Below are 24808 nucleotides of genomic sequence, written 5' to 3' on the forward strand. Positions count from 1 at the left end.
TGGAAATAGATGGCAAAAGACAGCAATATAAAGTTTACAAAATTGCCCATGTATTCCTGGACATCTTACTGCAGGCCAGCCTTTCCATCTACAATCTATTGCACGCTGGAAACTTAGTCCAATTCTTTCAACTGAGGTGAACCAGGGCAACAGCCCCTAAAACGCATTGGGTGTTTATATGAAGACTCAGTGTGCGGAAAAATGTATCCAAAGTGACATGGACTTTATACAGCTGCATCCCTGAAGCAGGAAAAAATAAAGAAATAACATAACGGTACTGCAGTTTGTGGGAACTGAAGATCACTTCCAGATAAGAGATAAGTTAAAAGTTGGGCTCTTCTCTCTGGATTATTCCTGATGAAGTAAAACCAGATACAGTCTCTGACTGATCAGCAAATGGATGCAGGCTGGATCTGCAGGGCAACATGTTTAGAGCAGCATGGGCTGAGTGACGAAGATAGCAACCATTGAAGCAATGGATGCAAGGTCAGTGACTGACAGCTACATCACCACAGTCCAAGGAAAATACGGACCTCTCCCACCTTTTAGGCAGTTTTCAATGTTCTGACAGCAGTTGAAGATAGGTCTCAAGTCACAGAGGATCAGCACAGGAATATATAGTCTCTGGATGAATCACTCGAATGTCAGGTCGAACCAATACATCAGTGGTGTAAAGCCCCCTTGTCTCAAGGTGACTGCCAGCAGTGACGGCCCATCTAAAGAGAGGGGAAGTGCTGGAAGTAATGCATATCAGGCCTACTGTGGTCTACCGCCACAGAATAGTTACAACCCGTTTCGTTCTCCAACTATGAGTCTACTCAGAAGATATATATTATGGTTTCCGATATATATTGTGGTTACCTCTTATCACCTTTTGATTCTTAATTCACCTTCTTACTAAGTCTTTAGAATTTTGACAAGATGAGGCTGCAAGTTACTTTAATAATGTATTTTAACTGTTCTATTGTAGTGGTGCTATGTATTATGTGTATACGATTTTCCCTAGTGTGTATTGTTTAAATTAGTTTGGAAGTACGTTATGCTATGGAATTAAAAATATTATCGTTACTGTTTCGAATGAGAGAGAGAGTCACGAGTATAAGAAAAAAATGTGTGGTCCCATCGGCAGTATTCATCAAAGCACAGAGTTAAACAGGACAGAAATCAATCACATTTGATTTCAAAGATAAATATATAAAAGCTGTGCATGGAGTTAAACATTTACTTGCATTGAAGGCTGAGCTTCGGGTTAGCTGTGTGAAATCCATTTGCTGATGATTTAACATATTACTATGGGGTTCAGAGCCTGCGAGGAGGTCATTAGACTCACCACACATCCTTCAGTAAATGTTTAAGTGTTTTTTCTGAAACAATATTCAGTGCTTAATTTGAGCCAGTGGTTTCCGGTGCAGGGCACCGACAGTTATTTTTGAGGGTCGGCACTTAATTTTCTCTCCTCAAGCTTTTACTGTGAGCAAAAGACACTTATGGGAAGGACGGAGAAAGAGAAAAATGAAAAAGTGTCACAAACGAGAAAACAGAAAGCTGCGAGACTGAACTGAAGTGGCAGGGAGTGGTTGTACATAAATTAAAGAGGCCCTGAGATGGCTTTAGGATTACACTACCTCAGTATTTCGTGCTAGCACATTTAGGCCCGTATTTATACTTTTTGACGCTAAACTGCGCTAACGCAGTTTAGCGTCAAAAAATTTTGCGCCGGCTAACGCCATTCTGAAGCGCCATGCGGGCGCCGTATTTATTGAATGGCGTTAGCCGGCGCAAGCAGACCGGCGCTGCCTGGAAAAAAACCACGTACACCAGGCAGCGCCGGCGTAGGGAAAAATGGCACTAGGGCGTCTTAAAAATGGTGCAAGTCAGGTTGACGCAAAAAATCGCCTCCACCCGATTTGCGCCATTTTTAACGACGCCCAGACGCCATTTACATGACTCCTGTCTTAGTAAAGACAGGAGTCATGCCCCCTTGCCCCCTTGCCCAATGGCCATGCCCAGGGGACTTATGTCCCCTGGGCATGGTCATTGGGCATTGAGGCATGTAGGGGGGCACAAATCAGGCCCCCCTATGCCACAAAAAATATATAAAAAAAAAATATTTATACTTACCTGAACTTACCTGAATGTCCCTGGGGTGGGTCCCTCCATCCTTGGGTGTCCTCCTGGGGTGGGCAAGGGTGGCAGGGGGGGTCCCTGGGGGCACGCTAAAAAATGACGCTCTTTACTCATACTTTGGCGCTAGACGCGTCTAGCGCCAAAGTATAAATATGGCGTTAGTTTTGCGCCGAATTTGCGTCGAAAAAAACGACGCTAATTCGGCGCAAACGGAGTATAAATATGCCCCTTAATTGCAGAACCTGCGTGTTTCAGAGGAGAGCTTTGGGCACCGGCACATTTTTATTTACAAATTAAGCACTAACAATATTGCAAATTAGTATTTGGAAAATACCACTGCCTTTTACTAATTCCAACAGTTGATTTTATTATTATCCTAATTTCCAAACATCCACAAGATGGAGATTTGTTCCTCAATTGTTAATTCCTTCAGACTGAAAAAGATACTAAAATGTAGCTTTGCTTCTTTTTAAGTCGGAATTGATAGCTAATCCTAGCTGGCTTTATGTTATCAATAACATACTAGCGTTAGGAAGCACTACTGAGAAAGGGGTTTTGGATCAGCTCACAAGATGATTTCCTTAATTGGGCTGAAGTTGTTTACTTCCACTGATAAATAGTGATTGTGTGGTGCTATCTGCCTTGCTGGGAGTGTTATGTGCAATAGAGCAGGACTAACAGCCTATTGTGTCGCTCCGGTGGTGCTGTGCGCTCCACCGTATTTACAAGGTGGCATTAAGTGACTTCTTGTGGCTTAACGCCACCTTGTAAATACGGCCCCTTCACACACAGCACTTTGCATGGCAGGGGTGTGCAATGGGTGTTGCTGTGGGCATTCCACAGCAGCACCCATTGCCTTTTGACGCTGCCCCAGAGTTACGAGATTTCATAAATCTGAGGCAGCGCCAAAAACTAAGGCCACCCCAGGGGTTGTGTTAGCATGGCGCAATGAGGAGAAATGCCATTTAAGGTTGTTTTGTGCACAAAAACAATCTCCCCCACAACACAGCCCTCCTTGCAGCATGGCGCAAGGGTGGTTGAGTTGGCACTCAGCAACAACTTTAGCACCAGAGCAGGGGGAAACACAGGATGCCTTGTAGTCCTGTTAATATGGCACATCCATGCGTTCCTAAAGTGACGCAGCGTGGCACAGCTGATTTTGGCGCAGCACCACACTGCGCCACTTTATTGTAAAATTGGCCCTTAGTTGCTTATGCTAAGGAATGACCAAGCCTATACTGATCTGTTTATTATGAGATGAAAAAATACAAAAAAGGTAGTAGGTCTGATTTGTGTATTGCGAAAGCAAATGTGAAAGCCAATAGGCCTTTAAGGACAGCTTGTCATTGCATAACGGTAAAGCATGGTAAAAGGTATGTTTTCTTTACATGGAATCTCACATAGTAGGCATGGGTTTCTATGTTGGGTACCCATTTTTACAAACCTTTATGGTGCACTTTGAAAATCCTTGCTTGTTATGCCTTTTAAGAAGGGTTGTATACATTTCCCAACTGTAATTTGGTACATATATGTGATTTTATGACTGTATAACAGTATAGTGCCTTGTGGTATAGTTGATGCAGAATACAGTGGACCAGAATTGTTCAATGATAACAGCTAAAGTATTGTTCGATTTAAAAAAGTGTTATGTCAGGGGCCATAGATTTAATTTTTTCATTATGCAAATGTACAAAAACATAGATCTGATTTATTTATTTGTTAAAATCATAAGTTAAAACAGATAAGCCTCTGAGGGTGGGTTAATATTAAACTAGGTTAAAGTCTGCTGACCGGTATTGTGCTACAAGGATTCTCAGAGATTACTGTAGTAGGTAAGGGTTTGATGATGCTTTCCCCCTCTGGTTTCGCCCTGTGACAAACTCTGACAACAGCTGTCTCGGGAGAAAGCTAAGGATCGATGTAGTAGACATGAGCTGGTTGCACCAATAATCCAGTGACAAAGGTCACAGGCTTGAATAGTTCAGTAGAAAAGGTTATGTCAGTTGCCATAGATCCTATCTGTTTATTATGAAAAATAACAACAAAGACAGAATTCCTGACTTATCGTTTGTTATTGGAGTTTTTAGCGGTGTTTCCCTTCACAATGAATGGTTGCATGGCTTGCGTGTGTTTTCTTTGAATCCCATGTTCTACTTCAGTCCCTGGGCAAACGTAATGATTTGTCATTTTTAGACTTTGAATACCTGGGACATTATAAATGTCGAGTGCTTTTATGTTATATTTATTTACACTCGAGCAGGAAGCTCAGAATTGCAACCACATATTTCTATGCGAGCATTGCGTCCATGGAAGGCACCAGCTTTGCCAAATAAATGGTGGACAACGAGTTTGGGCACATCCAAGGCCAGAGGCAGCAATCATGTTTCAGCTAACTCTTTGCACAATTGCAAAATACAAACTGACGGTGGTGGAGACAGTATCTCGGAACTAAAAAGTTTAGAAAACGATTACAGTTTTCTTGTTTTCAAAGTTTTGCATTCTCTTACAGGTAGCTCTGCTGCGGATCTTTTCAATATATGTAGAAAGGATTTCAAAAGAGTCAGATGGCACGCAGGTTTATGATGTAAGATAGGCCAGTAAGGAGATATTTTTGAAGAGCACTTGGGAAGACACAGGGCGTCATTTCTATCCAGACACTGTTACCTTCTGTGCTAACGCCAATCCCATTCTCGTTTCGGTTTCCATCATCTGGTCAATGCAGAGTTCTGAGCGCTCAGGGTACGTGCCCTTGCACTTTTTCAAGTTACAATGCCGGTGAACAGTTCAAAACCTCAGGAATCAATATGTGAAACAAGAAAGAGTGCTCGGCCTGACTGGGCTTGTCCTTTACAGCTTTGCGTTTTCGGGAATTTATATTGTTATATATCAAGTTCTTATGGTCATTAGTCACTGCGTGCCCAGAATGATCCAGCACAGAACATTTATTTTTTTAAGGACGAATGTTATTTGTCATATAACGTTCTGATGTGTGCTTTATTTAAACCAACAGATTATAAACATTTTAAACAACACAACAAAGTACACGGCTTAGAGCTAAGGACTGTGGCTCAAATTGTATAAAACCATCAGGGGTATGTTGTCTCATCCTCCCAATCCTTAATCCACAATCTTTAGCCTGTACTCCTATACTTTGTGGTGCTCCATGACCCACAGTATTTTTTCTATTACTCTGTATTTTGCAGTTCTGAAAATCAAAGCTTTGTTGGGTCGTTTCCATTTGGACATACAGCTGGGAATTTGTCTTCATAAAACAGCATAAGAAGGCTTTTGCTTTGATACTTTTTAGCAAGGAGAATGTGTCTGACAGCACAACACATATGTAATTACTGGAATATCAACACCCATCTGTAGCTGAAGTCCATGAACCTGTTGGCCAAGATAGCGGTGGATTAAGTCTACATGATGGCTGAGGTGTCCTGCTCGGTGGAAGGCGTGTATACAGAACTTTGCCGCTCCAGTCTCTCTCTATCAGACACTGGGCAGTAAGGACACATTGCCCATTTTGGCATCAGTTTCATGAGATATTTTCTGAACTTTTCCCCTACAAAGGCATAGATGACAGGATTCAGACAGCAGTGAATAAAAGCAATTGATTCTGTCCATTGCACTGCCCGGTCTAGCGTCTTGCTTATCTCACAGGTATTCAAAGCTTGGGAGTCCTGAAATGTGAACAAGACAAGAACTATATTGTAGGGCGTCCAGAACAGGAAGAACATAATCATTATGATGAAGATCAGCTTGACTGCTTTCTGCTTCTTCTCGTTCTTGCATTTCGATAGAGTTTTGAGTATCCTTGTGTAGCAGAATATCATCATGGCCATGGGAAGTAAGAGACCCAGGATATTCATCTTAAATGTCACAACGAGTTTCCACGTCTTCACATTGTGCAGTGGGTAATGAGGGCTGCAGGTGGTGGTTTCATTTTCCTTTTGAGCTTTGTAAAAGACGAATCCTGGAAGCGATGCGAGCAGAGCCACAACCCAGGTGAACACGCTTGTGATTATACCATATGATACGGTCCGGGCTCTGAAAGCAAGCACGGCATGTACTATTGCTAGGTATCTGTCTAATGTAAGAAGAATTATAAACAACAAGCCACTGTAGAACCCAACAAAGTAGATGCCGGAGAGAAGTTTGCAAAACCCATTGCCAAACACCCACTGGTCTTTAGCATAATGTGCCCAAAATGGTAATGACATAACGAAGAGCAAGTCTGAAATCGCCAGGTTCAGAAGATATATATCAGTCATGCTTTTGAGCCGCTTGTATTTTATCAGAACCAGGATTACTAGAGCGTTACCAAAAAAGCCAAACAGAAACACAAGAGAGTAGACAACTGGTAGAAACTGTGCTGCAAATTTTTTCACATCGCCTTTTTGACATGGCTCTGCATAGTCATAGTTATATTCTGTAGACACCGGCATGTCAGGTTCTGCTTCTGTTGTTGAGCTCATCTTGAAAAGACCTGGAAATAAAGACAGGGAACTATCAGTGAGAGCTTCAATGATATGAACGGCTTCAGAGTGGATCATACTTTCAAGCAGAACTCTTAGACCAAACATTACTGTGTCAACCTCGTAACCATAATTTTTACATCTCTTGAGATAGTTTAATAAAATAATGGTATCCTTTTAAGCAGTGAAATTTGATTTACCTCATGCACTGTAAGCCAACAGTCAAGACTACAATATTAATAATTTCTATGAAAAAATCATAGGAGTGCAGGGCTCAAAACACACATTTGGGAAGATACAATAGGAGTTTTATTGTTGACTTCACACTTTAAAATTGTGTTGCCCATATGGACATGTGAATAACCATAACTTAAATATTGTGGGTGATCATACATTTTCATTGATGGCCTGTGCTCCAAGCTCTGTTGAGCTCTCTTCTGACATCACCTGTAATATCATTTGTTTGCACATCACAGAGGGAGATGTTACTACACACTCCTTATGAGGGATGGCATGAGCCATACCTTTATTTTTTTCTTTTGCATCAATTCTTTATTGTTATTCATTGATGCCACACTCCTGATACAGTTTATAGAGAATATCAGAAATAAAGCACACATTTTCAAAAAAAGTACAAAAGAGAACATCAGACACTCGGTCCGCCAGGTGAGAAGCAAATCCAACAACGCAATAGAGTAACTATAGAGTAACACTATGTAGGGTAGTCAAGCTGAACAAAGAGAGGGCAAGGCTGTCTCCCAATATATGGGATTATAGCTGGAAGATGTGCAGTGGAACAAGGTGTCACCCCAGCAAATGTCAGTGAGTTCTATTCCCGGGTATGGTGTTTAAGGATGACCACAGGCCCCCGCCCAGATCTTAAAAAAAAAAAAGAATTTTAAAATATGGATATATGTACATTCAAAAGGGCTTTCCGACAGCCGTCTTCATCCATTGGTCTTTTATCTCCTTTCATAGTGAGTGATGGCATTTATCTTGAAAGAGTTTCCATTCAATGCAAGAGTTTGGTTTTGCAATGTGTCCTTGTTTTTTTTTTACAAAACGTTATCCTTTTTAACATTGTTTTAAATGTTTTATTATTTATGAAGTCGTAGCAGCTCCCAAGAAACTGCTAGCAGGCTCTTGCTGCTGCTTGCAGCATGTCACACCTAATACATGGGGTGCTTAACTTCGAATGGGCATATTCACCAAAGATGGCTGCCTGTGCATGCACATGATTTCACATGGTTGGACATGAATGGGCATCTTTGAAATTATTTTTATACGTTACCTGATTTTTATACTTTACCAGAAACAAGTTCAAAATGCACACCAGCGCATGTGGTGACATGCACTAGCAACCATTGTTAACTGGTTTCACTATTCTGTAACAAAAAAAGTGCAAGATGTCGCTCCTTCCATCCACATGCTGTCCATGCAGATTGCCATCTTTGAATGTTTTTTGTTGTTCCTGACAAATGTTAGTCAAAGAAAAAAGCACTGGCATAACCTAACACTTTGCACCAAAGACAGTCCTATAGGCATTGCCAGTGCTTGTTACTTTTGCAGTGGTGAAATGTATTGTTAATATTTAGAGAGTCAGATTTGGGGACTGTATCTATTGCCCCTTCTCCCAAAGAATGTGTTGATCCCCCTTTGCCTATGCCTGCAATCCTCCTCCTTCTCTTTCCTCGGTTAGGCGAGTGGGTGTGCTCACAACTGCCCATGCCCACCTGCCGCCAGTCATTGGCTGCAGCTTGTTTTTATCCTATGTCTCTGTGTGTATTCTACTTAACCCACAGCCATTCATTATGTTCTAAGTACAAGGAGTAACTCGCCGTGTTGTTTCAACCCAGAGTGGTACCAGTAGTGGTTGAGGTCTTTGTATCGACCTCCCACCAACCTCCCATCAACTACAGACCTCAAACTCGAAGACTAGTCTTGGCTGATCCTGGCTCAAGTCTGTCTCCTTCAGGCTGCCTGCCCATCAGGTCGAACCTGTTCCAGCTTTCCTTTGTTCTGCGCTTCACCACTGTGAGGCAAGTGCTGCTATCTGTTTAGTGAATGCTATTTAATTTGTAAAGCTTAATGATAGTGAGTGCGTGATCTCACTTTTAGTCCATTACAAAAGCACAATCCCAGGAAGCCCAGGCTTTTAAACATCATCTTTTCAGCATGTATTCTTTATGTGTCTGCGAGTAAGATGCCTACTAGTACAAAGAGACCTGGGGTTGTTGGAAAGTGGTTTATTAGTAAGTGCAGGTAGGTGCCTACAGCTAGTAATAAGGCCACAATCACACAAAAGACCCAGTCAAGGTCTCAATAAATTAACCCTTGCTCAACCCTTGATAGCTTGGCTCATGAGCAGTCAGGCTTAATTTAGGAGACAGGTGTGTAAAGCATTTAATAACACCAAAACATTAAATAAGTAAGACACAAAACAAAATAAGATCCATACAACAATTTATAAAAACATAACTTATATTTTTATGAACAGACTGACACCAAAACTACAAACATCCAACATAGGGAACCAGAGATCTTAATTTATAAAGATTAAAAGTAAAACTAGTGCTTAGAAGCAAATAGTGTTCAAAGGGTTAAAAAGGTTGCGCTGGTCCAGGACAAAGTCAAGAGTTCAGGTCGCCCGCAATGTAAAACTTTTACACTTACTTCCAGAAGTGTTTCTTGATGTGGCCAAGGGTTAAGAGGCTCTGGGTTGCTTCTTGGGGTCTGGGTCTACAACTCCCACAATGCACCTGGTCAATCCAAGTAAAATCCAGGTGAAGCTTGTCAGCTGGAGTTGTGCTTGTGGTTGTTGTTGCAGGTAGCCCTTCCAGCACTTTTCTACCTGTTGCTGATCAGGGAGTCCACTCCTTATCCTTCAAGAAAGACCGTCCTTTTGTTGTGAAGCCTTGTGAGTGCAGCAGGTGCAATTCTTATGAGTGCAGTCTTCTCTTGTGCAGTCCAAGGATCCAGCAGGGCAGGGCAGTCCTTCTTCTCCAGATGTTTATTTTGAGGCTTTGAGGGTCCATAACACCAGCCAAGGATCCAGAAGCTCTGATCTGCCTCTTGGAGATTGGGGACTACAATTCCCATAATACTCCTGGTCAAATTCTTAAAAGTCCACTAGACGTTGTTCAGTTGGGATCATCTTGGTCGAGTTGATGTTTGTGACTTCTTGAAGCTCTTTTGTACCTGTCGCTTACAGGGGGTCTTCTCCTTCCACTTTCAAAGAAAGTTAAAGTCCTTTTTGGCTAAAGACCAATGTGTGCAGCAGGTGCAGCCCTGAAGAGTGCAGTCCTCTCTCATTCAGTCCAAAGGTCGATCAGGGCAGTCCTTCTTCTTCTTGTAGTTTCCAGGCAGGGATCTGAGTTGCTGGGAAGCTCTCCCATTTTTATCCATACTTCTGGGGTGACAAGCGGGGAGGGGGCTTGCCAATGGGATGCAGGGTGCCACCCTCAGGTATGACATCTTCCTCCAAAAGTATGGCATACTCTTGTCGCAGAAAGCACTGTTCTTTAAAATTTAAAATAGGGAATATCTCTATTAGAACTTACGGTCTGGCTAACCCAACCTACTAGTGTGGCTAACTTTTCCTAACATTCCCTTCCAGTCCCTCTGCTAATTCAGTTACTGGGACTCCCATCTGACTGGGGGAGCAGGAAATAGGGGAGGTCTGGTTTCTGTGCCAACTGTCTTTCCTCCTTTGAAGACCAGTATGGCCAGCCCACCCCTTCCTGTTCTGGCCTCTGCTGCTGCAGTTCTCCACCCACCAGATGGTTTCTTTGTCTCAGCCCAGGCCCTATATTATTCCATCTACCAAGTGAGGACATTTCCTCACAATTCAATTTCACAAGTGCAGATATGGCTGCCTCAATTAGGAATTTTGTAGGCAGGCATTACAAACTAAAGGAAAATGTGTCTTTAAATATTGCCCCCCCTGCACATGAAGGAAGAACACGTTTTTCAACATCATCTTATTACCACAATGGGTAAAGTGGAACTCTCCAACTATTTTTGGAGTGCCCAAACCCACACTTGTCTTTGTTAAAGGAAGGAGAGCAGACGGTGGGGAATGAAAGAGTTAAAACTCCCCTAAAAATAACAGACATATATTTGGAATATTAAGGAAGGTCAGCACCGGGGCAGAAAAAAGCTGATGGCTGGTACAATCTCAATGATATGAACACCATCAGGAACCTGGAAATCCAGCGTGATCATCAGCATATTCTATGCTCATGATGGACATGCTCCGTTTAATGCAAGAAACCTTACAGGCTATCCTAGAAACTTTAGGAGTAAATAATGAGGGGGTACAAATAGCGTACTTTCTGCTGAAAGCTATAGCCAGAGATGTAAGCTCAATAAATGCCAGTATGCCTCAGTTAGTGAGGCCACTGGCTAATCAAAAGGTGGATGGAATATAAACAAGGAAATCTATAGAGGGTGGAGAAATAGTGTAAATTTCAAAAGTCCCAATGATGACAAAAAGAATAGGTGAATAGGTATATATATTTAAAAAGTCTTAATGTTGATAAAAAAGAATAGGTGCTCGTTGTGAGAAACTTACTTCCCTAGGAAGATCAGGCTTAAGAAATCTTTCGGGAGGGAGGTTAAATCAGAAACGGGAGCAAAAAAGAGGCAACCTGAACTCAAATAAATTAGAAAAAAAATGAAAATTAGGCAGAAATTCCCAGAATTGAATTCAGGACCTCCCAAATCAGAGAAAGAAGGTAAGACGAGCCTGCCAATTTATGGGTCTAACCATTGAGCCAAGGTGGTGGCACCTGAAGTGCCAAATTAGGAAAGTGTTTTTTGGTATATTACCCAATAGTAGTCACTGTTTTTTTGAATTTTTGCATTCCTGTTAGTGTGAAACAAGGTGCACAAAATCATTGCGTAGCATTTATATATCTGTGTGGTATTTGACTGCCTAGACCATACCCTACTTTGAGAAGAACTAAACGACTTAGACACCACAGTACTGCATTTAATTAGAGCCCTTTAAAACAAACCTTGGCTTACAGAGAAATTGGGCAACCAAGGTACTATGTTTGTACAAATTAAACTAAAAAAATACTTACACAGGTCTTCACTGTCACATCCATGCTATCTTACTTTTTAGGTTGTTGATGTGGTCCACCTTCAGCAGCACGTAAAAAATCGTTCTCTCAAGATTGGATAACATCCCTAAGTCAGTACTAACACATGCAGACAGCATGCTTTTACTAATTCAAATTAGTGTTGTGTTGCCGTTTCTATCTGGTGCATTGGTCAGTTTTAGTAATATGATTTCACCTCAAATTGCCAGCGATCAAAAATGATTACATTCGTTAGAATGTGTTAGAAATGGGGTCTTTGGTTGACAGTCAGGTTACCCCCTCTTCAAGCAAGGACCCTCCCCCCAGATGTAAGAGGTACCTCTACTACACCACTGTTTAGACTCTGCACTTCCCGATCCATATCTTCTGTGTGCCCCCCAGCTTCCTTGACTTTCACCCAGGCCCTCAATGCCTCTTGCAGCTCCCCCTTCCTGGCGGAGCTCTGAACGGGACAGGCAAGATCTTCACAGAACTGTTTCAATTGAGCAACTGAGTACATCTTCAGTTTTCCTAATTCAAACACAGCTCCAGCTGTTGCATCTCCAGATTGAGACATGATGGCAACAAGTGCAAAGTTCCAACGGCAGAAAACAAGTTTCCAATGAAGTAAAAAGAATCAGTCTAGGGATCAGCAAAATCATGGAAGTAGAACAAAAAGGAGTCCCAAAGAGAAAAATGAAAGATCACCAAACAAGTAGTATGTGGTCACGTAGTGGTCTGAGATCAAAACAGTAGTGTACACTTAATCACTGTATGTCAAGTACAAATACAAGTCCAAATCCCACCCGCTGATCACCAATGTTAGAAATGGGGTCTTTGGTTGACAGTCAGGTTACCCCCTGTTCAAGCAAGGACCCTCACTGAGATTGCCCTCATTTGTGCTGCCTTTTAATACAGGGAAGAGTTAGGAAGAGCCAGACCACCCGCCAGTCTAAGCAGTATGAGCACTCTCTATGGGAGTTGGGCTCTCCCCTTTTGCCAAATATATTTGAGTAGGAGGGATGGAAGTGTGGTGAAGAAACTGGCTTCTATCGGGATAGGGAGCTCCTGAAAGAGAGAGAGAAATCTAGACAGGACCGTCATCTTCATTGCCTGAATGTGCCCTAACCAAGTCAAGTAAAGTGGAGCCCGTCTTTTTAGATCTATCTTAAGTTGTTGGAGCAACGGGGGATAGTTGGCTTTAAATAAGTCAGAAATTTGTGGAGTAAGTTTGATGCATAGATATGTTAGTTCTCTCTTTTCCCATTGAAATGAAGAGCCAAGCACCAGGTGCTCCATCTCATTAGAGGACAGAGTCAGATTGAGGATATATGACTTGGTCAGATTAACCCAATATCCCATCACCCTATCAAATTGGGCGAGATCACACTGTAGAGCTAGGAGTGAGGTTGGTGGGTTGGTGGGGATTATAAGGTCAATAGAACATCATCCGAAAAAAGAAAGATCTTATGATTTGCCAAGTCGAAGGGTATACCCTTGATCTCCCCTCCCGTTGCACCTGCGCAGCTGGAGGTTCTATACTCAGCGCATACAGGAGAGGGGAGAGTGGGCAGCCCTGGCGTGTCCCGCTCCCCAGGTCAAACGTTTCAGAACCCACTCCATTCACCAGGACTCTGGCAACTGGAGCAGTGTAATTTGCTCTCACCATAGTGATAAATCTCTCACTGATACCAAGGTCTCACATGGTGTGAAATAGAAAGGACCAATTCACCCTGTCGAATGCCTTCTCTTCATCTAATGTGACTAACACTGCAGATATGCATTTCTTAGTGGCTTTTTCAATTAAGTGAGTTACCCTCCGTGGATTATCATGCGTTTGTCTCCCTTTTATGAAACCAGACTGATCTGGATGTATCAGATCCGGTAGGATTCCCTCTAAACGGTGGCCAGTATTTTAGTGTAGGCGTGTGCATCTGGATTTATCAGTGCTATGGGTCTGTAAAAGGAGCAGTAATGCGGGTCTTTCCCAGGTTTAGGGATGATCAATATAAAAGTTTCACACATAGACCGTGTGACTCCTGGTTCTGTAGCTACATGATTAAGCAGCCTAGTTAAGTGTGGTATTAGTTCCAAATTAAACATTTTATAGAATTGGGCTGTTAAGCCATCTGGTAGGGGCGACTTATAAAGTTTAAGGGAGGCTATTGCTCACCACACCTCATCTTCATCAATAGGTTCACTTAAAGTCTCATTTTGTTCCTGAGTCACTTGCGGAAGGCTAATCCCATCTAAGTGTTTTAGCTGTTCAGACTCCTGCAGTTTATCTGCTGTCTACTGACCTTGATATAAGTCTCGAAAAGCATTCACCTTTTCATGTTCAGCCTGTGCTATCGCCCCATTTCCTAAGTTAATATGTCAGATATAGCTTTTTTCTTGCTTAACCGTCAGTTTCCTTGCCAGCCGTGTTCCAACCTTATTAACCTGCGTATCTGTCACATGTTTGAGGTGTAGTATAGTGATTTCGGCTCTATTAGTGTTAAGTGCATGTCATTTCCCCCTAATACCCGTGACTTTTCTTCGGGCCTGGAAGGAGGGGTCTGCTCATTTTAGCTCCTTTTCTAGTGTAAGGCATTCCGAGTCTTCTGCTCAGAGAGAGCAGACCCCCGAGAAATACATTTCTCCCTAGTAGCAACCTTAAATGCATCCCAAATATTTGCGCTATTAGAATCTCGGGGATCATTCAAAGCTAAAAACTCCCTAATACATTTATGTAGGTAATCAAAGAGCAACCTTTCTCGTGTAAGGGTAGTTGGAAGAACCATCTATGTTGTTTAGAAGCTCCCAGATTCCAATCCAAATTAAGCACTACTGGGGCATGATCAGAAATTACTATAGAGTGGCAGTTTGATACTAAAATAGTAGGAATGAGGGATTGACTGATAAATATATAATCTAGGTGGGAGTAAGTACTGTGAGAGTGAGAGAAATAGGTATAATCCCTTTTCTCTGGGTGTATGTATCTCCAGGTATCAATCAACCCTATTTCTTGAAATAAGGTTTTCAAGGGTGTCGGGAAGCTCAAGGTTTGTGTAAGTGTATGTGTTGGATGGAATCTATCAATAGTCGGGTTCCAGGTTAAATTAAAATCCCCCAAGAGGATGATGTCTCCCTCTGCGAATTCCCCCAGCTGTTGAAGGCAAGACCACATGACAACTCTTTGAGCCATATTAGGGGCATGAATTGTAGCAAACGTGCATGTGCGGCCAGCTATCACACAGTTTAACATTAAAAATCTACCCTCCTTTTCTGATTTGAAAGCAGAGGGTTGAAAGGCAGTGGAGGAATGGAAAAGCAGCGCCACCCCATCATGTTTAGTAATATGTGAAGACTTATATACAGTAGGATATCACTTGTGCCTAAGTCTGTGGTCTTCACTGCGTTTAAGATGGGTTTCTTGTAAAGCTACTACATTGTATTTCGCATCCAAGAGGTATTTCCAGACCTTCTGTCTTTTAGCCGGGGAATTACGACTTCTCACATTCCATGTCAGAGTGACTAACACCATGTTAAGTCATCCCATTTGGTTGTGCCTCATAATCTCTCCTCTCTACCCCCCAGATCTTCCCTCCTCCCTCTCTTCCCACTAACAACTTCTGATAGGAACTCCTGTGGTTTTATTTCACAGATTCTCCAAAGGGAATACTCATGGTGAACAAGAAAATTTACAAACTAGAACATTCAGGAACTGAAATCCTATAAGTTGTCATACTATGTCATAACAATATAACATCACTGGTGGTCCGGTCAGTTCCCGCCTTCGCCTTCTTAACATGTAATCAGATATGTAAGGCGTGGGAGTAACAATAAGGTGAGCCATTGCAAATAGGTCAAGACCCCTTCCAAAATTGCTCGAGGCTCCAATGTGTTGCAAATTTTACTACCTCCCCACTGTCCAGAAATCCTCCCCCGTCTCCCATCTCATGCGGCACCTCAAAAAGAAAAAGGTGGGGGGGATAGCACCTGTAAGCCCTAAAAGCTTGATTGCCATTAGTTCACCTAGGGATGTCTGAAGCCTCGCGGTTTTCTCTTCTGCCCTAGTTTTTATTACGTTGTGGGATCTGCCATGTACTTCTGTCTCCGTTGGTAGTGGATTTCATAAGGTTGGTACCACTGGTTCCTCCTCGATGGGCATCTTTTGGTAGCGAGAGGCCCAGAAGAGTCTCTGCCTCTCCCACGTCTGTAAAATTAGGTGGTTTGTTCAGATCGGAGAAAGCTAGCCCAAAGGAAAGGTTTATCTATATTTCACCTTGATCTTGTGTAGTTCGTCTGTTACCAGTCGGAATTGGAGTCTTCTAGCTAATGTGGCGGGCGCTAGTCTTGGTAAAGCGAACAGGTAACCCTCTGGAAGGAGATTGCCTCTGTTTTCCCGGCTGCTTAGAGTATTGCCTCTTTCACTTTAAACAAATGTAGTTTCACCAAGACATCGCTAGGTCCCTACCCCAGCATTGCAGGCCCCATCATGTGTACTCTCTCTATTTTGATTTGTGCTTGAGAGTCTCCTAAGATTTCGGTCAAAAGCCCCAGGATGAAAGCCTCTAAGTCTGGCCCTTCCTCTCCCTCCTCTAAATTCCAGAGGCGGACGTTGTCCCTCCTCGAGCGGTTTTCCAGATCTTCACATTTTAAGAGGCCAATTTGTATATGATCTCGAATCTGGTTAGAAGAGTCTCCCATTTTCTCAATGCCTGCTCCATTGCCTGGCATTTTGTTTCCAAGTCCATTGTGCACTCTCCTACTGTATCTACTTCTTGCCTCACCATTGTGAGTCTGGTAGTAAGGTCGGAGTGAAGGGTCTCCAGAGAACTATCCATGTCCACCTTTAACTCCTCCGTCAGTTCTTTCTTAAACTCTTGTTATCAGGCCAAGAGATTTTCCTTCGTCAACGTCATAGTATCCCTTTATGGTGGCAGTGGATGTGACTCCCTGGCTTCTGCAGGTTGGAAGTAGCTAGAAACTCTATTGTGCTGCTGTTTTTGGGTGGGATATAGAACCATAGCTGATCAGTTTATGACTGGGTGTGAACATCAAAGCTTGTACACACTTTACCCTTGTCCTGCCAGATATTTAGGTATAGTGCTCTGCCAAGGACTGAATTCAACAGTGCTTTCATAGGTCACAGTAGCACTATGTCAAGGGGGTACAGCCTCGCCTGGGGGTTCATATGTCCTCCGTATGTTCCGGACCTCACATCTTTCCCCAAGGCTCCTCAGAGACCCCCTTTCATCAAACGTGCATTGATCAATACTGTTCCTGCAGTCAAAAGATTATTGGGCCCCTGATGTTGTTAGCTCTCTCCCTCTGTCAGTCGCCACTCAGAAACGCCTTCCCCTGGGTTAGGCAAGGGGCCCTACAAACAGATGGGACACCAGACCCCCCTAGTTCTGAGCTTGAGGAGATATGAGTGAGTTGTGGGGGCTGTCGATGTGTTCCACTGGTACTTTCAAGGTGGTAATTCGCCTCTGGCACTTCTAACTGTCACGATGCCCTCTCCACTGTCCCGGCAGATGTCATCTTAGAGTCAGGCATCCCCCTCTGCCCTTTTGATGCCACCCCTCTGGATTTCTCTATAGTGGGGCATTCTGCCTTGCCTCTTAACAAGTCTCTTCTCCTCTTGCCTGCAGGTGAGATGGTCCCTTGGTTCCAGTTGCCCTGCCTCACTCACACTCATTGCTCCTCCTCATAGATGTAGGAAATGGTGACTGTGGCCTACTCTGAGAAAAGCCCCTCTCTGCTCCAGTCCATGTGTAGTGAAATAGGAACCTAACCCTCTTAAGTGCTGAGTCCCAGGAGTACTCAAGCTGTTCTGACCAGCGTTACAGGCACTTTATACATGCATAAGCTCCTACAGCCTCCATTTTTCTGATGTATGCGGCGGAGTTCGGGTGGATTAGGTCCACACGGCCATGGTGTGTGGCCTCGCCCCACCAGTGACTGTTTAATGATTCCAAACTCCAGCCTGATCTGCGCAGGCAATAAATAGGAAGGTAGCTGGAAGATTGACCTGTATACCTTGAGTAGCTCTTTGTCTACTCTTGCACTGTCCCGTGCCTCACCTCTGTAGGTCAGTGATGAAAGAAGCTTTGCTTTGGACACCTGCAGAATTGGCATGAATGATGATCCTTTCAATTTTCTAGAAAGTGACCCAAGGCTGAAAGCCAGGGCCCTTTCTCTTGATTTCTTCAATCTGTTCGCCAACTCTCCTATTTTCATTGAAGTGAACACCAAGATACGTTTTTACTAGCCCTAGTTTTTCTTTGTCCAGGAACCACATGGGCTTTTGATTTCAAGAGCCTTTGATTGCTATGATTTTTGTCATGTTTCTGTTGATTGTCAGACCATTCCTAATAGAGTAGGCCAAGGTAACATCAAGAAGGTGCCGGAAGCTGACCTTGGTTCTACTAATCAGGACAAGGTTGTTCACATACAGCAGATTCAAAAGCCAAATGCCCTATAATTTAGGGAAATGGAATTAACTGCATTTAGAGACAAGGAGAGATCTAAAAGGAATAGGTTAAATATTGTAGAAGCAAGGATGCAGCCCTGCTTGAGGCCTTGTATAGTTTGTATGCAGAAGCATGAGCGCCCTCAACAGGACATCCCGGATGATTTGGTTGTCCAGGTTCTGCCACAGCTTCCCCCTATAGAATCTATCAAATGCAGATTTGTAGTCGGTGAAGCCCAGATAAACTGGCTGGCTGTAGGACATTGCTTGTCAGTTAACAGGGAGAGTGACGTGTTAACTGAAGTCCCTGTATTCCTTGTGAAGTCAGGTTGATTTGGTGGAATAATGTCATTAGCCTCAGCCCAGTGCTGCAGCTCTTTTCGTAGCATCCCTGCAAAGTATTTAGCGTCATTATTGATTAAACTTCTACTGATTCTCTTGTGATGCGGGAATTGCACTTGCAAGTTGGGTAAAATCCCTCTCAGGTCCTAAGCATATGGAGATATCTCATTCTTGTTGCTGAGTTCGAAGCTAAGGGTAGGGTGAGGCCCCTTAGAGCAAGTATGTAATCCAGAGGACGTTATTCCCTGAGCTGTCGACGGTTGCTGGAGATCCACTTTGCCAGTTGCTACTGACTCCGTAATTTCCTGTGAGGCTGTTGCTTGTGCAGTTTTGGCCTTGATGGGTGAATGCATCATTGGTCACCAGAGATGGACCCATATCTGCCAGGACCACCGCAGGGACCCTGATTGGTTCGTCTTGATCTTGATCCTGTACAGAGAAAGATGAGCTTTTCCTTGAGGGAAAATTTAGGTGAGCTGCCAAGTTGTGGTCTGTTTTTATTGTGACCCTTCCTTTTGTTTTGCTCTCTTATGTTTAGGCTCCCCTCCCATTGCATTCCCTGACAGGTTCCCAGGTACTTGGGGTCTAGGCGGGTGTATCCCCGGGGCTAGTTCCATTGGTAATCACACTTTGGCAATTGTGTTAATTGGGGTTATCCCTGGAGTTTTCTAGATGCCATGCCCCAGCCTCATTTATAGTTGCATCAGTTATAATATCTCTGTGCCCTGGCTGGTTTATAACCGCTCTCTGCCCTAACTGGTTTCCAAGAATGCCATCACTTCCTTCTTGCAGGTATTCTGTATCTTTGCTGGGCTCCCTGCTGACCACATCTTTGAGTTCATCAAGTAGCTTTAACATAGTCTCTGATAATGTAGATAAGTTGTCAGTTGCACACCTGATCTTGGGCCTGTGCGTCCACTTGTGCTCTTTTGATTAGGTTGTTTAAGTTGGCAATCTTTTCATCAATTCCAGCTACATACATTGGTATTGTATTCAGGAGCCTGATCTGTAAATCCATTTTATTTGCCTGGAAATTCATTGCTTCCACTGATCTATGCAAATTCTAAGCATTGTTTTCCAAAGTGGCTTTTGTGGCCAGTGCGGTTCTTTAATTCATTTGTAATGGGGCTGGAATTTGTTGATGCATTGTTGCCGTACGTTGTCAGCATGTTTTCCCATTCCTTGGAATGTAGGTAAGAGAGAGCTTTAGAAATGACATGTGAATCATCCACAGATGGGCTATTTGATCAGCTCAGTTTTCCTGAATGCAGGCTGACTAAATAACCCTGCGAGTTAGAGGGATGGATGCTAATGGAAATAGAAAGAGGGAGAGTGTCAGAGTTCTGACTTTCAAAGGGCATGAGATTCAGTCCAAAGCTAAATCCTTGATTCCATGGAGTCTGCACTGTAGAATGGAATGGTTGATGATATCTTGACTACTGAAAGGTCCAAAATATTAAGGACTGAAATAAGGCATACAAGCCACTAATGAACTCATCCAGCATGGCAACCACGGAGGATATAGTACTGTGGACAAACACATTTCTTATGTCATTGAGGAGTGGAGACTACTCGTGCATTTTTAGATCTGGGGAGAAACTCCTCATCCCATGATGTCTACTGATATAGAAGGATATGTGGATCAAAAGGCAGTCTTTAAGAAAAGGGATCAAAAGACCCCATGTAAAGGCTACTTGAACTACTACCGATCTAAAAGGTCAGAGATGATTTAGAAGGTATTTTATGGGTAGAGCAATAGGTTGTGACTTTTTTAGTGTTTTACTACGAAATGGGCAACCTGGACTTGATAAAAACAATGTCTTTCTTCTCCTCTGCAGCGTTTAAGTCTAAGAATAAAAGAGAGAAAAATAATTTCAAATTGATGTCTTGCCTCTCACGCTGGCGTGGAAAGTGGCAGCCTTTCTCCTGGCATGTGGAAAAGCCTCCCAAATTTTTCAAATTGAGCGAAGGAAGAATTCATAGAGGCCCGGATAAAACAAGGATTCACATAATTTTTTATATCTTTAAATGAATTTGAAATTGATCCGCTGTGTCAATGACTTAGAACAATGGCCTTGCTTGCTTCAGCTAGCAGTTTCCCACCCCAAAGCTTTTACTGTGCACATATTTGGTTGTGCTTAAAAATCATAGTATAGTTGTTGAAAGAAATGCATTGTCTCACTTGCAAATATTGAGTTATCCTCATTCCACAATCATATAGTCTACTTTATATCCTTTCCAAAGCACATGGCCTCAGCGAAAAAATACCTCAAAGGAATATAATACCATGAGTAGTGCTTGGGGGTTAATCTGGTGGTTTATGGCAAGCAGCAACAAAAGTTTGTTTTAGGATAAACAACAGTAGGATGTGTTTCTAAGGAGATATGTTTTGGCTGGTGTGGTAGTTGTGGCATGTCCTAGTTCTCGTTCCGTTGTTGTGATGCAATATGTAATATTCTGGTTCCTTGTAGCTGGTGGGATTAGAAAGGAGATCTAAAGAAATGCGACGAAACAGGAGCCACAACAAGGCAGAAATACAGTCTTCTCTCGAGTCACAGTTGCCTGCAATTTTATTGAGTCATCAATGAAACCACTGAATGCTTCGAGTTCTCAAGGAATAATACAAATTCTCAGAGAAACTGTTAAATGTTATGGGGCCGTTCTTGGCTAGAACAACTTGCTTGGGTAATGCACCTTTTATTAGGAGAGTCAGGTGGAGAAAAAGTTACATTAAACGCGCATAATTCTACTAGAAATGTGGAGATGCTGAGCTATGGCTCGGTCCCTACCAATGAGAAGTACATATAATTTTCTAAAACGGACACTGTCTTCCAAAACATATTTATATTCATTGTGAGTCAAAAAGGGCTAATTGTGTTGTTCCATGGTAACAAAATCGCCTCTTCCTCTTTTGGTTATATTTGTGGTTAGCAATAGTAAAAAGTCGACTTTACTTCCTCTTTTCGCAACAGTGGAAAACACAGATTCATCAATTTCTCTCAACCCTATCCATTATTAGGTCTGGCTACAAATAGCTTTAGCATTTTTTGTTGTGAGAGCTCATATCATCACCTTTTCAAAATAAACAAAATTAACTATATGGAGAGAGCAGGCTTTGGATCAGCTTCCCTCAGCCTTTGGCTTTCCTGCTTTTTTATGAGTTAGACATGGTTTGGGTGGCGTGCCAAACAAGTCTGCAGCATTTCACGGATGTTTACATTGTATCCTTAACTTTACACTACAGCTTTGGTGATGGTGTAAAAGCAGTCCCTTACTGCGGCAGCACCACTTTCGCACAGTCTTTTTGCACTATGGTGAATCCTCGCATAAATGGGCACATCATCAACCAGCAGCGACGCTCTGGCCTCTTCAGAGCCACCATGAACCCTCCGATGTTGGGCCACTGTGAAGCTCCTTTCAGTGCAGAGCCTTTCAGGCTTGGATTTGAGTGCCCTCTTCTCTTCCTCCATTTATGTTGCTACAGTGTGCTGATCCTCCCCATGCATTTGGTGAACACTGTGGAGTCACCCTCCATACACCTCTCCTCATATTGCTCCAAGCATTAAAGAGTGTCACCTCTTCAGCGTGGGTGTGCGCACTATGCGGCTTCGCCGACTCTTTCCGCGGCTAAGCTGCTTCTCCTGCTGTCCTGCCTGCTCACCTCACTGGCCGCATATATCTGAATTAGAATGCCCCAGGAAAGAAAGCATTAACTAGTGATGCTGTTGGGTGGGAGGAGGTGTCTGCCATTTGGGTTCTCTGCTCCTCACACAGTTAAACTTGCTCATCCCATTGGCCAGCCTGGTCCTCCTTTTGGCGGCTCAGTACATATTCAGACATTCAGAATATGTGGCAGAAGCAAGCATTAAATAGTGCCACCCACTACCACCCAACTCTTTACAGCGTGGGGCTCCAGGGGCGTTTGGTCAGTGCTGAAGTTTGACATAGACCCCTGTGGTAAATAACTTGATGTTCACAAAGTCACATCACGTTCGCAAGTAGAGAATAACTATTAATGTTTTATGATGTTCAGTAAACAACGGGAATGCGCACCTTTTGCAGAGGTTGAAGTATAGTGTGTTAGTAACAAAGGCAATCCAATTAAGGCCAAAGTTATGAATGTTTTGGGTCGCCCTTGTGCCACACAAGAAGACGCAAACCCTAGATTCAGATTTACTGAGCCACGCAAAGCCACCTTGCGTCACCCTGTGTGGCTTGGCAAATGTGGTGTAGCACAAGGCAACGCAAGTCACTGTCTTGAATTACACTACAGGTATGGGTGTTACATGGTAGAGTGTGGGTGTTCTCTCGCATCCATCCATGTGTTCTGATGCTTTCCCAGATACACCAACAGTGGTAGACCTAGGCATGGGTGAGAATTGTGTCTTTCCACCAGAGGCGCAGCGTGGAGAGGTATCTTCATTTCTCCTCATTGTTTCCTCTTTCTAAATGGCACAAGGGTGCCTGCATTGGTGCAAGGCAGCACATTGTATGCTAGCACAAGGAGAGAACACGAATGCACCATATAATGTTAAATATGGTGCATTCCTACACTCTCCCTTTCACACATCGCAGTGCAGCAAGGTGTTTCGCTACTCTGTGATGCATGAAAAATTGATAAATCGGCCCAAAGTGTTTTAGACACTGTATGGTCAGAACCGATTGTGAGATCAAGGAAACTAACAAGTTTATCTAGTTTTATTTGTGCACAGGCTTTTATACTGAAGATTTCTAAAATTGTGAATTTACACCCAAAGCCAGTATCACCAACCAACCCATCTGTTATAATGTGGAGGTTTCATGAATTTCCAGGAAATGTTTGGAGAAATGACATGACCCCCAAATGATATAATGTTGGGAGAGCATAGAGTGTCAATAACTGTCCTTGATCACTGAGTTGGTCCCTGTGATAATTGGTGTTGGACATGGCCCTTAGGGAATTTTACTGAAATGTTTTGCTTTTTCCTTCCAGTTTCTGCTGACTCTCCTTGCATGGCCTTGGACTCTGGGCACTTTCCCACTGTACTGCAGCGGGAAAGTGCACACACCATTCCTACTCATGCCAGGAAGGGGCGCTTACATGATTGGTTGAGGTGCTGTACCCAGGAGTGCCCTATAAAAAGGTACACCACATACGCAGGACAAGAATGGCACTGGCCACTAGTGAGATGCTGCACTCAGTGTGTCACCCACCAAAGTAGCATGGCCAACATGTAATAGGCCTTATAGTGCAGGCCTGTGGAGGTGCAATCCTTTGTCAACACTGAGTACCCCTAGAACACCCCCTAGAGGGCAGAGCAAGTGGTTGGCAGGGCATCTACACAAGTGTGTCCCATGCCCTGGTAAGGGAAAACCCCCACGTGAGTTTCCTCAACTTCCCTGAGGTTTTACTGATCCTTTTTGTGTGGCCTTAGGGCACTGGATGCTTTCCCACTGTAAGTGCAGTGTGAAAGTGTGCACCCCCTTCCTACATATGTTAGGAAGTGGCGCCTACCAGTATGCGCACACTTTCACAATAGTGGTTTCATACATACTGGGCTTGGCACAGCTTGCCAGCATGTGCACATTTACACAATGGTGTTGTCATATATATACTTAGTCTGGCAAAGCTTACCAGGATGTGCACACTTGTACATTGGTATTTTCATGTGAGCCTGACATAGCTTACTAGTATGTGCACACTTGCACAATGGTGATTTCATACATACTGATGCTGGCAGAGCTTGCCATCATGTGCACATTTGCACAATAGTGTTTTCATATATATACTGAGCGTCAAAGAACATGCCTGTATGTGCACCTTTGCACAATAGTGTTTTCATATATATACTAAGCCAGACACAGCTTGCAAGTATGTGCACATTGCACAGTGATGTTTTCATATATATATTGAGCCTGTCACAGCAGGCCTATATGGGCACACTTACACCTTAGTGGTTGTTAGAAATGGGGTTTCTGGTTGGCTAGGGTATGCACCTCAGCCAGAACTTACCCACTCTAGTCAGGGCAAGGGAGTTACACGTCCAAGATAACCCCTGCTCACCCCCTTGGTAGCTTGGCACGAGCAGTCAGGCTTAACCCAGAGGCAATGTGTAAAGCGTTTGCACAACACACACAACACACGTGACGCAATATTCCCACCACAAAGGAAAAACAACACCAGATTATATGAAAATATACTGTATTGTACACAAGGCAATTATCAGACCAAACATCACATATCAGTACTATCCTGCTGCCTTAGCAGTTGTCAGAACGTTACACATTAGTTACTCTGCAACCTAGCAGTGGTCATACATAACACACAGGTTACTCAGTAT

The 24808-nt window shown here is 43.2% G+C and overlaps 1 protein-coding gene across 2 annotated transcripts in view; it reads right to left on the reverse strand.

The window, feature by feature from the left end:
* Positions 1 to 3055: 3055 nt before the first annotated feature.
* The window catches only part of LOC138266015 (C-C chemokine receptor type 5-like), a 91488-nt gene continuing 69735 nt past the window's right edge, over positions 3056 to 24808 (reverse strand). For both annotated transcript variants that reach the window (XM_069214324.1, XM_069214331.1), the window contains one exon: positions 3056 to 6613. In XM_069214324.1, the coding sequence (XP_069070425.1) occupies positions 5544 to 6602 (1059 nt within the window). In that variant the 5' untranslated portion in view covers positions 6603 to 6613 and the 3' untranslated portion in view covers positions 3056 to 5543. The remainder of the gene's footprint in view (positions 6614 to 24808) is intronic.

Source organism: Pleurodeles waltl, chromosome 2_1 (genome assembly GCF_031143425.1).
Source record: "Pleurodeles waltl isolate 20211129_DDA chromosome 2_1, aPleWal1.hap1.20221129, whole genome shotgun sequence".
In the NCBI taxonomy this organism is placed as follows: Eukaryota; Metazoa; Chordata; class Amphibia; order Caudata; family Salamandridae; genus Pleurodeles; species Pleurodeles waltl.